This window comes from Saccopteryx leptura, chromosome X (assembly GCF_036850995.1).
Source record: "Saccopteryx leptura isolate mSacLep1 chromosome X, mSacLep1_pri_phased_curated, whole genome shotgun sequence".
Classification (NCBI taxonomy): Eukaryota; Metazoa; Chordata; class Mammalia; order Chiroptera; family Emballonuridae; genus Saccopteryx; species Saccopteryx leptura.
This window is the reverse complement of record NC_089516.1, coordinates 45471996-45485898: the sequence shown is the minus strand read 5'-3', so window position 1 is coordinate 45485898 and position 13903 is coordinate 45471996. Positions and strand designations below refer to the sequence as shown.

The following is a 13903-nucleotide window of genomic DNA, read 5'->3' as shown; positions in this document are numbered from 1 at the left end:
CCAGGCCGAGGCTCTACCGCTGAGCCAACCGGCCAGGGCCAAAGTGCCTTTTTCAAGATCATGTTGCTCACAGGTGACAAAATAGAGACTGGAAAATAAGTGCCTCTTTTGTTGCCTCAAGCTACAGAACAGTTCTCCTTCTAATATATTATGTAAAAGTGAGTAAGTACCACCTTTATTGTGCAGTATTGAGTAAGACACTTTAAGTTAGTTTGCTAATGATTAAGATGATTAAATTATTGAATTTTTACATACTGTATTTATGGGAGCTTGTTTCTGGTGCACGTACAATTTTGCATACAATTTATATGCCCACAAAGAGGTAAAACAGTGCAAGTAGATTCAAAGTAATTTGAAAAAATCAAAATGGCTTTTTAGTGACTATATTTTGATTAAAAATTTAAAAAGTAGTCTGACAGATTTCAGGCATACTGTTTAAAAAAATTATGTGAGCTTTAGTTTAGACCAGGTGTCCCCAAACTTTTTACACAGGGGGCCAGTTCACTGTCCCTCAGACCGTTGGAGGGCCAGACTATAAAAAAGCAACTATGAACAAATCCCTATGCACACTGCACATATCTTATTTTAAAGTAAAAAAACAAAACGGGAACAAATACAATATTTAAAATAAAGAACAAGTAAATTTAAGTCAACAAACTGACCAGTATTTCAATGGGAACTATGCTCCTCTCACTGACCACCAATGAAAGAGGTGCCCCTTCTGGAAGTGCGGCGGGGGCCGGATAAATGGTCACAGTGGGCTGCATGTGGCCCGCAGGCCGTAGTTTGGAGACCCCTGGTTTAGACTATATAAGGATGGAAATGGTAAAATTTGAAAAATTCCATTGTAGGAATAGCTCAATAAATGTTTGACTCAAACTTGTCCATACAAATTCTGACATCCCATGTCTTGTACCTTAGGTGCTTTCATTTTCTGGAGCATACTGCAGAAATCAGCCAGGGTTTATAAACTAGGATCCATTCATTCATTTTTGGAAGGTTAGAGAAATATATTTTAATCTAAGTGTACATCCAATATCAGAGGTTTTGAAAGTGAAGCATCAGGAAAAAAATAGGGTAAGCTGAATTATTCCTTAATATCATCCATCATCCTGTGTATATGTGTGAGAATTACCCAAAATTTCAAAGAAAAGTGTTTTTAAAATTGGTATGTTGAAACAGGATTCACCAAGCGGTGGCACAGTAGATAGAGCTTCGGACTGGGATGTAGAGGACCAAGGTTCAAGACCCCAAGGTCGCCAGCTTGAGCGCCAGCTCATCTGGTTTGAGCAAGGCTCACCAGCTTGAGCCCAAGGTCTCTGACTTGAGCAAGGGGTCACTCAGTCTGCTGTAGCCCCCCCCCCCGTCAAGGCACATATGAGAAATTAATCAATGAACAAATGAACAACTAAGAAACCACAATGAAGAATTGATGTTTCTCATCTCTCTTCCCTCCTGTCTGTCTGTCCCTATCTGTCCCTCTCTCTCTGACTCTCTCTGTCTCTCCCACAAGAAAAAAAAAAAAGAAACAGGATTCAAAGACTGTTCATACATTATTTGGTTGATATAGCCTTGAGTCTAACTTTATCTATAACAATTTCCTCTCCCTTTTTCTCCTCATGCCTTTTATTTATTAGAAAAAAACGTGTCCTATTCATTTTCTAGCTAGGCTGCAAAGCTATTGAGAGTACAAACGTATTATTTTAGCACTAAGAATTGTGTCTGTCACCTAATAGACAATATTTGTTGAATAATGTTAATAATACTCAATGTTTGTGTTTTGTCCCTGCAGATTGATCTGAAAAACTACATGTTCAGTGGACTGAAGAATGAAACAGTGGGTCGCTTACCTGGGAAGGTTGCAGGACAACAATTTATCATTCAAGACTGTGAGAACTGTAACGTCTATATTTTTGATCACTCTGCTACAATTACGGTTGATGACTGTATTAACTGCATCATTTTTCTGGGACCTGTGAAAGGCAGTGTGTTCTTTCGGAATTGCACAGATTGCCGTTCCGCGCTAGCCTGTCAACAGTTTCGTGTGCGAGATTGTAGAAAGATGGAATTCTTTTTGTTCTGTGCTACTCAACCCATTATTGAGTCTTCCACAAATATCAAGTTTGCCTGTTTTCAGTGGTACTACCCTGAATTAGCTTTGCAGTTCAAAGAAGCAGGGCTAAATGTCTTCAATAATAACTGGAGTAACATCCATGACTTTACACCTGTGCCAGGAGAACTCAACTGGGGCATTCTTCCAGAAAATGCTGTTATTTGCCACCGTGTTCCTCCACCTACTACCAAAGAATTCAAAACTGTCCATATTTCCACAGAAGCCACTAAAAGTATTGTTCCTGTAACCCACGGTCACAGACGGAAGTGCAGCGATGAGTCATGCTTAGTGGTATTATTTGCTAGTGATTATACTACTGCAAATGCCAGGAGACTAGTTGATGAGGTAAGGAGAGAGGGAAGAGAAAGAGACATACACCTGGATACAAACACATCTCTTTCTAGAGAACTTCCATTCTTTTCAAATTGGCTATAAGAAATACAGAAAATCCTTAAGTTATAGTCCTTTGTCCCCTATAGATTTATCTGAAAGCTTGTTGTTTAGGACTCAAAATACTTTCCCAGGCCCTGGCCAGTTGGTTCAGTGGTAGAGTGTTGGCCTGGCGTGCAGGAATCCCGGGTTCGATTCCCAGCCAGGGCACACAGGAGAAGCGCCCATCTGCTTCTCCACCCCCCACCCCCTCCTTCCTCTCTGTCTCTCTTCTCCTCCCGCAGCCAAGGCTCCATTGGAGCAAAGTTGGCCCGGGCACTGGGGGTGGCTCTATGGCTGCTGCCTCAGGTGCTAGAATGGTTCTGGATGCAACAGAGCAATGCCCCAGAGGGGCAGAGCATTGCCCCCTGGTGGGCATGCCAGGTGGATCCTGGTTGGGTGCATGCAGGAGTCTGTCTGACTGCCTCCCCGTTTCCAACTTCAGAAAAATACAAAAAAAAAAAAAAAACTTTCCCAAAGAAATTTTTTTTTTTTGTATTTTTTGTATTTTTCTGAAGCTGGAAACGGGGAGAGACAGTCAGACAGACTCCCGCATGCGCCCGACCGGGATCCACCCGGCACACCCACCAGGGGCAACGCTCTGCCCACCAGGGGGCAATGCTCTGCCTCTCCGGGGCGTCGCTGTGTTGCGACCAGAGCCACTCTAGCGTCTGGGGCAGAGGCCAAGGAGCCATCCCCAGCGCCTGGGCCATCTTTGCTCCAATGGAGCCTTGGCTGCGGGAGGGGAAGAGAGAGACAGAGAGGAAGGAGGGGGTGGGGGGTGGAAAAGCAAATGGGCGCTTCTCCTATGTGCCCTGGCCGGGAATCGAACCCAGGTTCCCCGCACGCCAGGCCGACGCTCTACCGCTGAGCCAACCGGCCAGGGCCTCCCAAAGAAATTTTTTAAAAATATAGTTCCATTCAGTAAGCATTTATTACATGCAAGTTACTTTCTTACCATATTTCATTGATTATAGGATCCACATTTGTTTTTGTATATTTTTGTTTTCTGAAATGCATCTTACAATTGATGGCAACCTAGAGGTGTTGAAATATACTATATTTTGGGTTGGAGATAGATTGACAAAATAATCTGCCCTTAAAGAACTTCCATTCTTTATAATAAATGATTTCCATGGACGCTCACAACAGTGTAGTACTGCAGAGTAATTATTTAGTGGGGAAATTTATTTGGAGTTTTAATTGTTTAGAGGTGGGAAAGGCATTTAGGAATACAACTTTTGGACCCTGTTGTGACCATGAGAGCAACTCGCACATCACTTTCCTTATTGTCCTTTACCTTATTGCCATGAAGGGGGGTTGGTACAGAAGAAGCGGTGGCAGCTGGGACAGCAGAGGTCATGGACTCATGAGCAGGAGCTTTTGATGAGTTTGAAAATAGAGAAAGGTTCTTTGGATACAGATTTTACTAAAAAATAACTGAGTTTGTAGAGATGAGGGATTCCAGAAGCAGCAGTTCCTGTGTTGATGGAAGCTCTAGTGGGAAGGTGGTAGTAGGGTATCTGATTATCCATTAACCAGACGTCCTTCAGGAGGAGTATGGAAGTCAGACTGCCAGAAATGCAAAAGTAAATGGATACTCAGCAAGTGTCTTTTTTTTTTCTACAGAGACAGAGTCAGAGAGAGGGATAGATAGGGACAGACAGACAGGAACGAAGAGAGATGAGAAGCAGCAATCATCAGTTTTTCGTTGCAACACCTTAGTTGTTCATTGATTGCTTTCTCATATGTGCCTTGACCGTGGGCTTTCAGCAGACCGAGTAACCCCTTGCTTGAGCCAGCAATCTTGGGTCCAAGCTGGTGAGCTTTTGCTCATACCAGATGAGCCCACGATCAAGCTGGCTACCTCAGGGTCTCGAACCTGGGTCCTCTGCATCCAGTCTGATGCTCTATCCATTGCGGCACTGCCTGGTCAGGCAGCAAGTGCATTTTCAATGGATTTTTAGAGTTGTATCTTCTCAAGAGGAATGATTTTAGGGGAAAAAAGTCCTTCTAGAAATGACTACCTCCTTTTTTTTTCAGAGACCGAGTCAGAGAGAGGGATAAATAGGGACAGACAGGAACGGAGAGAGATGAGAAGCATCAATCATTAGTTTTTCGTTGTAACACTTTAGTTGTTCATTGATTGCTTTCTCATATGTGCCTTGGTGGGGCTGCAGCAGACCGAGTAACCTCTTGCTCAAGCCAGCGACCTTGGGTCCAAGCTGGTGAGCTTTGCTCAAACCAGATGAGCCCACGCTCAAGCTGGCGACCTCGGGGTCTTGAACCTGGGTCCTCTGCATCCCAGTCTGATGCTCTATCCACTGCGCCACTGCCTGCTTGGTCAGTGACTACCTCTTTGTAGATATATAGTCTACAATGTAGAAAGCCCATGTCTGAAATCTACAAAGTATATCTGAGGTCTAGTTTTCAAAATAACAGAAGCCAAGGTATAATTTTTAAGACTTTGATATTTTCTTTTTTGATTATATCAATCTGATGAAAACACACTTGAATCTGGTAATCTAATAACATGTTAATCCAACATCTGGGAAGAAAATATTTTCGTTATATTGTATGGTAATTTTTAAAAATCTACATATTATTTTCTTTTTATTTTATTATTCAGTGAGAGGAGGGGAAACAGAGAGACAGATTCCCACATGTGCCTGACTGGGATCCAGCCAGCAAGCCTACTAGGGGGGGTAATGCTCTGCCCATCTGGGATGCCACTCTGTTGCTCAGCAACCGAGTTCTTCTTAGTGCCTGAGGCAGAGGCCATCGAGCCATCCCCAGTGCCTGGAGCCAACTCGCTCCAATTGAGCTGTGGCTGCAGGAGTAGAAGAGAGAGAGAGAGACAGAGAGAGAGAGAGAGAGAGAAACGGGAGGGGTGAAGGGTGAAGAATCAGATGGGCACTTTTCCTGTGTGCCCTGACCGAGAATCAAACCCAGGACATCCACACACTGGGCCGACACTCTACTAATGAACCAACCAGCCAAGGCCTACATATGATTTTCAAAAGATATAATTATTCAGGTTAAACTCCTTTTTGTTTAGTAATAAGGAGTGGACATAAAGAATATATAGTATGTTTAAGGAAAAACATTTTCTTGCCTCATGAATCATCAGATGTTCTGGACCTTTTAACCTTTGGTATCTGATGTGTAAAATGACAGTGTTGTGCCCTTGAAAGCAATATGACCAGGAAGAGTGAGGTTCTTTAGATGTCCATCTGGAATACAAAATAACACTGGGGAACAATTTTTTTTTTCATTTTCTGTTGCATGAGGTTTTAGAACTGTTTCTATATATTTCTGCATCACTGATTCCAAATCTGAAATCCGATTTTTGGTGCATCTCTAGTTTTTATGCAATTTTAATTTCTTTTTGTTACAGTTAATGGCATTCATTGGTTTTTAAATTGGAGTTAAAAGGCAACGACTCTTGGATTGAACATAACCACAAGGCAATTAATGTTTTATAAACATCACTTTTACATAATTGTAGTTGTTTTTAAATGTAAAAAATTATTATCTGATAAAAACACCCTCTTATTTTGTTTTAAGATTGAATCATAGCTTCTTCGAGTAGGCGTAAATGTAAGAATAGTCCTGACACCTTCTGTTATATATGTGGCTGTTACACACTTCAACGTCGAAGGTGCAATATTTCATCATTTGTGACACGTGCATATATCGCCTATTTTCAAGTTCCCCTTGGCGATCAAGACAAGAATTGGGCTCCTCATATTGTGTGTCATAATTGTGAGGAAATGCTTCGTGACTGGACAAAAGGAAAACGTGAAGGAATGCCTTTTGGTATTCCCATGGTTTGGCGTGAACCTAAGGACCACAGCAGTGACTGTTATTTCTGTCTTATCCATACAAAGGGCATCGGCAATAAAAAAACGGCATATGATCACATGTCCTAATATTCTTTGAGCAATATGACCTATCCCACACTCTGAGACACTCCTGGTTCCAGTTTTCAATGGTTTTATTTCTTCTAAGGACAAAGAAAGTGAACATGGTGATCAAGTGTGTTTTGATAAGATGCATGAGAAAATGGTTGTGCAATCTGAAGGGTCTTCTTCTGATTCCAAGCAGTCATTAACCCCTCAGCAGTTTAGCTAACCCGAATTGAATGACTTAGTAAGAATGACATAAAAATTGTCCTTGACTTTCTGAAGTATGAGGAGCATAACGGGATCATTTGTGTGGATCTGTTGCGATTTTTCTTTTTTTGTATTTTTCTGAAGCTGGAAATGGGGAGGCAGTCAGACAGACTCCCGCATGCGCCCAACCGGGATCCACCCAACACTCCCACCAGGGGGCGATGCTCTGCCCATTGGGAGCGTCGCTCTGTCGCAACCAGAGCCACTCTAGCGCCTGGGGCAGAGGCCAAGGAGCCATCCCCAGCACCCGGGCCATCTTTTGCTCCAGTGGAGCCTTGGCTGCGGGAGGGGAAGAGAGAGACAGAGAGGAAGGAGAGGGGGAGAGATGGAGAAGCAGACGGGCGCCTCTCCTGTGTGCCCTGGCCGGGAATTGAACCCGGGACTTCCACATGCCAGGCCGATGCTCTACCACTGAGCCAACCAGCCAGGGCTTGTGTGGATCTTAAAATGGTAAATTTCCTGCTAGGACAACAGAGAGGTTTCATGAAGTATCCTTGCTTTCTGTGTTTGTGGGACAGCCGAGCTCAGGAGAAACACTGGACACAGAAGGAGTGGCCGAAATGTGAAGCTCTGGAAGTAGGGATGCAAAATATTGTGAATGAACCTGTAGTTAATTGAGACAGGATCATTTCCCCCCCACTTCACATCAAACTTGGCTTAATGAAGCAGTTTGTTCAGGCTTTGAATAGAGAAAGTGAATGCTTTCAACATATTATTTCTGCTTTTCCTGCCTTGTCTTTCGAGAAGATAAAAGCAGGTGTATTCGATGGACCTCAAATTCGAACCCCCATATGTGATGAAGAATTTGCCAGGAAGATGAATAAGGAGGAGAAAGCAGCGTGGCAGTCTTTTGTGGCAGTTACAAAGAACTTCCTTGGCAACAAAAAAGCAGAAAACTATGAACTTCTGGTTCAAAGGATGCTGTTGGCTTTCTGTGACATTGGATGTAACATGACCGTTAAGATTCACTTCCTGAACAGTCACCTTGATAACTTTCCCGAAAATCTTGGAGCTGTTAGTGATGAACAGTCTACTGCTGGAGCATCAAACGAGATTGTCCTCAACAAGTACTCAAACGCAAAAGCTACAAACGCAAATTTTTGCCTGAATAGAATTTAAATAAATTTTGCGCAAATTTTATGATTAAAATAAGTGTTTTAATATGTTCTATTTTGAAATTGTAGACAAATTCTTTTTTTTTTAATATTTTATTTATTGATTTTTAGAGAGAGAGAGAGAGAGAGAGAGAGAGAGAAGGGGGGAGGAGCAGGAAGCATCAACTCCCATATGTGCCTTGACCAGGCAAGCCTAGGGTTTCGAACCGGCGACCTCAGTGTTCCAGGTCGACGCTTTATCCCACTGCGCCACCACAGGTCAGGCTGTAGACAAATTCTGATGCAATCATATCTTTTAGTGTATTAGTGTATTTACTGCATTATATAAATTATTATATTTTCACAAAGATGATGCCCAAGAAGACATTCTACTTCATTATGTTAAACTAAATGCTGAAAATTTTACAATAAGATGAAAACCTAAAATCTTGAATTGCAAAAAAACTGTAGCTTACAGAGAAAAATTAATGTCAGATTACAGATCAGCACACTCAAATTAGGTAAGAACAATTGTTTTTGTGGATGCAACAAAAATTTTGTTCCCCAGTGTAATTTAAGATAAACATAAATCTAATAGTAATGATAATAGCTAACATTTAGTATTGACTCTATACCAGGCACTGTCGTAAGGGATTTAACTCACTTAATTCAGAATAACCTATGAAATAAGTGTCATTGTTCCTCTTTTGGACAGATAAGGGAAGTGAGCCACAGAGAGGGTAAGTAACTTGCAAAAGGTCACTCAGCTGGTAAATGCAGAGCCATGACTTAAATCCAGACAGTGTGGCTTTATAGGCCACATTTCAACCCTTAACAAACCTGATGCTACTCTTCTCCCTGAGTGGTAAAGAAAAGTTGCTAAATGCCTTGTAGAGTAGGAATGTGACCAAAAGTATATGGAGACAAGACAAATATTATCATCCAGTCTATAAGGAAAAACCCTGTGACGTTTTGGCTAGCTGTCCTACCAAATTCTGAAAACACAAAATTAAGGAATGAAAAGAGAACAAAAAGAAGAAAATGCCAAGTACATGCGAAGGAGGGTATCAGAACATGCTGAAAACCAATGACTTACATGTTAAGAGAAATTACATGTATTTTTTTAAATGAAACTTGAGTTCCTAGGAAAATATGTGTAGAAGCTAGTTAATTCTGAGATGGAAAAAAATAAAATTTAAGTCTTTCTTTTATAATAACACAAATATCTTGGAACAGTCTTAGACTGGAACTGTGATTGCTAGCTATGGTTTTATTAAACCCTAGGAGTATCACAGAATTCTGTTTCATTTATTTCTATAAATTAAATATATCATAATGATTTTTTGAGATAGGAAGTGTAAAACTTGAGAGGGTAGAAAGTCCACAAACGCTGAGTGAAGCAAAAAGCACATTCCATATGGAGTCAAAAGAAGTTACTGGGCCTTAGTTTTTTCACCTAAACATCAGATTTCTTGCTGACTCTTACTTGGATCACACATGTGCACAGGATAAATTAGAATGAAGGTAGTTTGAATTGTTTAGAAGTATTGCATAATTGAAGTTGGGTAATTACCATTGTTCTCAAGTCCAAAAGTGGAATTTTCATGAAAAACAAATATCTAGCTTGCCTGACCAGGCGGTGGCACAGTGGGTGGATAGAGCATCAGACTGGATGCAGAGCACTCAGGTTTGAAACCCTGAGGTTGCTGGCTTTAGCGTGGGCTCATCCTGCTTGAGTATAGGCTCACCAGCTTGAGCATAGGGTCGTTGGCTTGAACAAGGGGTCACTGGCTCTGCTGTAGCCGCCTTGTCAAGGCACATATGAGAAAGCAATCCATGAACAACTAATGTTCTGCAATGAAGAATTGATGCTTCTCATCTCTCTCCCTCCCTGTCTCTCTCTCTCTCTCTCTCTCTCTCTCTCTCTCTCTCTCTCTCTCTCTCTCTCTCTCTCACACACACACACACACACACACACACACAAATAGCTTGAATAGGTAGTAGATGGAGAGTTGATCTGGGACGCTGAGGACCCAGGTTCTAAGTCCCAAGGTCTTAGGCCTGAGTGTGGGATTATAGACATGACCCCATGGTCACTTGCTTGAGCCCAAAGGTCGCTGGCTTGAGCAAGGGGTCACTGGCTCGAGCAAGGGGTCACTGGCTCAGCTGGAGCCCCCCAGTGAAGGCACGTATGAGAAAGCAGTCATTGAACAACTAAAAGTAAGGCAACTATGAGTTGATGCTTCTCACCACTCTCCTCTCCGTCTCTCTCGTGCATGCTCTCAAAAAATCATAATGTACTGTGTCTTTGAATAGTCTTTTTAGAAATAGTTTTTAAGTTATTTAGTGTGTAGTCAGATTAATTAGGTTCTAATGACAACTCTTTTACTTAATGTTTGTTCAACCTTGGCAGGTTTATTAACCACTCTGTGCCTTAGTTTTCTTATCTGTAAAATGAGGATAATAATAGTACCTACCTCACGAAAAGGTTAAATGTATCATACACCTAAAATGCATAAAACTATCTGGTACAAAGTGAGTACTCCATAAATGTAATCTATCATTATTATGTTATTCGCTATAAATTTGTATTATGCTTTTAAAAATTAACATGTTACATAAGCTTTTCACATTTTATTATTTATGTTTAATGAACTATGGTATTTTATCATGTCAGTGTACCATAATTTACTTAAACATTCTCTTGTCATTGAATGTTTTGCAGTATTACCAAACTAAATTTTCCATCTGTTAGTTTTAGTCCCAAAATTTTAATTATGTTTGTAAGCATAATAAATTAAAATCAATAAAATTTTTTAAAAATTTAATTATGTTTAAAATGTCAGGGGATCATTCACATTTGTTTGACTCTTAATCTTAGCACTAGCCATTGTACTACATGTACTAACTATTGCCCAGAGCCACCTATCTGAAAGAATCTTATATGTGTGAAATCTTGTTACAGCCAATACCCTGAATTAGAGTTATAACTAAAACAAAAATCAGCATGCTGCGTCACGTTTAATACAGAAAAATACTAAGAATATTGTTTTAATCTCAAGTTCATTGTAAAATCTAAGTGAAATTTTCTTTTCAACAGCTGGTTAAAGAAGGCTTTCTCCTGATTCAGACGAGGGAAATGCCAATGAAACCTGAGGACGCTAGAAGGGTTTTTCGAGGAAGAGCACCTGAATTCATTCGTTATTTGAACAAAGGTACCTTATGGATGACTGGTATACTTTTGTGGTTACCCTCTTGACGTGTTGATTTGATTTATTCTAGCCATTAGCTTTTCTCTTTGCCTTCTCTTTCTCATTTGTTTTATGTTTTTTTCCTACTATTTAGAAATGTCAAATTTTCATCTAACTCAAAAAACCATATATAACTAACTAGAAATCAGACATTAAGTTTTTTCCTATTCTATTTTCTTAGTAACTGAAAGTCAGACTTACTATGTTTTATTATTTTTAATTATTTTATTATTGTTGTATTATTGCACTGTAGTGAATGACCAATTCATTCTCCTTATGCAGAATTACAAAGCACTTCATAAGGATTCTTTGTGCCTTCAGTAGGTGTTGACTGTACTAGAAAAGTAAGAAATATAAATAAAATGGCATACTATTTTATGTATTTAATATGATTAACTTCCCACACATAATTAGGACTATTTTCCCCAGCAGGCAAGTCCTATGAACAAATTTTAGGTACTGGAAATAGGTCTGTGAACAGAGGAACTAGAGTTAGCGTGCCCTTTGGAAGGGTTGCTGTCTGCCATATGTATTGAAGGTGTGCTGATTCTAGAGGACAGAGTACTATTTTTCTTTGAGAGTGGGGACATTGTTTGCTCAAAGTTCATGGCTCATCAGGCTTTTCTTTACTGACTGAGCAAATATGTATAGTAATATGTGACACTGACTGAGTAGATGTTAGAAAGAAGGCATGTCTGCATTTATATGTTCTTTATAAGTTGTAATAAATTGCAAGAACTTGTATAGAAATGTGGGAGGATTGTTAGGATAATTTTAATAACTAATGCTGGGTGTGACTCAGCCTGTAAGTGTTAATACAGTATTTCATATACCTTTGTGGTTACTATAGTAGTATTAAGAACTCAATCCAAGCCAGAGCATGAATCTAGCCCAGATTATATATAAGAAATTAAGACACGGCTCCTTTGATGCAACTTTTTTGACATGGGAACATTCTGATGGAACCTTGAAAATGAACTTTTAAACTCTCAGCAGCTTTCAGAAATTTAATCAAATAATGTAATGTAATAATGTATGTAATGGGCTTCCTAAAGTGTGAGGACTAGGGATGAAGTGAACATATGAGTAGGGCTAAATTAATGATTTATATACTTACATAATGTTAGTGAAGTTGTTTCATCAAATTGCCCTAACCCAGCCTGACCTGTGGTGGCGCAGTGGGATAAAGCATCGACCTGGAACACTGAGGTAGCCAGTTTGAAACCCTGGGCTTGCCTGGACAAGGCACATATGGGAGTTGATGCTTCCTGCTCCTTCCCCCCCTCCTCTCTCTTTCTCCCCCCTCTCTCCCCTCTCTAAAAATTGAATAAAGTCTTAAAAAAGGTGCCCTAACCCAAAGATAACGTCTGTGTTTAAGTAACACAACATTCCACATGGACAAAGTACAATGTTCTTTTCCCACAAAAAGTAAAACTAAAACCAGTGTGCAGATGTTATAGGGATTTCAGCAAATAAACATCATATAAACAGCTTTTAAAACCGGAAATGTTCATAGGAAGTACTCAAACACTAAATGAAGTCATGTCAAAAGGTCACAGGAGCCAGCTTGAAGGTGTTTCCACTGGCCAAATTTGGGACAATTCAAGCATCAAAAAGAATAATAAAGGGAATTGATTCAACAACAGAAATTCATGCATCCATAGTGATAATAAAAAAGAAGGAAAGAGGAAATAAGAGAAAGCTCTTTTGCTCTTTACAGAATACTGTGAGCTAATAAATGTAGCAGAAATGATAGACTTTGGAAATCACCATTTTCCGACCCCCAGTGTAATGATTAGTTCAGATAAAGACTATCAGTGGATGCTAAAACTATTGGGGTAAAAGTTGATAAGAAAAGGGATATTTATACATTCTAATTCAAAGGGGAAGTATACCTTTACAGCAGAGATTTGGTGATCACCACATTAACCCAGTGATCAAACTTAGCATCACCGATGGTAGGGCAGCCTAACATTGTATTTCTTATGATGTGCTGCATTAAGAAGTATACAACATTACCCATGAAGTATTCTTGCCAAAAATATTTAACCTGAATTTTATCAAGCCAAGACTTAACTTCTAGTTTATAGGAAAGAAAGAAAATCTAAGGAAATGTTAAATGAATGATACCATGAGGAAACAATGAGAAAAAATCCAATATAGAAGACATTCTGTAAGATAGCTGGCTAGGACTCTTCAGACAATATTCTGGAAAACAAATAAAAGCTCTGGGGGGCTTCTGTATTAAAATAAACATAACGATTTAAATGCAAGAAATGAACTTTGATTGGATCTTGGATTGGGGTTAGGTGAGCTGTAAAAGACATTTTTGAGGCAACTGGAAAATTTTGAAAATGATATTATGGAATTATTGTCAGTATCCTTAAGTATGATAATGGTATTGTGACTACGTAGGAGAGGCATGCTGAAGTGACATGATTTCTGCTGTTTTTAAATGTCTCAGAAAAATAGGCCCTGGCCGGTTGGCTCAGCGGTAGAGCGTCGGCCTGGTGTGCGGGGGACCCGGGTTCGATTCCCAGCCAGGGCACATAGGAGAAGCGCCCATTTGCTTCTCCAACCCCCTCCTTCCTCTCTGTCTCTCTCTTACCCTCCCGCAGCCAAGGCTCCATTGGAGCAAAGATGGCCCAGGCGCTGGGGATGGCTCCTTGGCCTCTGCCCCAGGCGCTAGAGTGGCTCTGGTCCCGACAGAGCCACGCCCCGGAGGGGCAGAGCATCGCCCCCTGGTGGGCATGCCGGGTGGATCCCGGTCGGGCGCATGCCGGAGTCTGTCTGACTGTCTCTCCCCGTTTCCAGCTTAATTAAAAAGAAAAAATAAAATAA

At 40.5% G+C, this 13903-nt stretch overlaps 1 protein-coding gene across 4 annotated transcripts in view; it reads left to right on the top strand.

Moving 5' to 3' along the window:
* The window catches only part of RP2 (RP2 activator of ARL3 GTPase), a 95718-nt gene that overhangs the window by 26996 nt on the left and 54819 nt on the right, over window positions 1–13903 (top strand). For all 4 annotated transcript variants that reach the window (XM_066357070.1, XM_066357071.1, XM_066357069.1 and 1 more), the window contains exons 2-3: window positions 1793–2458; window positions 10912–11026. In XM_066357070.1, the coding sequence (XP_066213167.1) occupies window positions 1793–2458; window positions 10912–11026 (781 nt within the window). The remainder of the gene's footprint in view (window positions 1–1792; window positions 2459–10911; window positions 11027–13903) is intronic.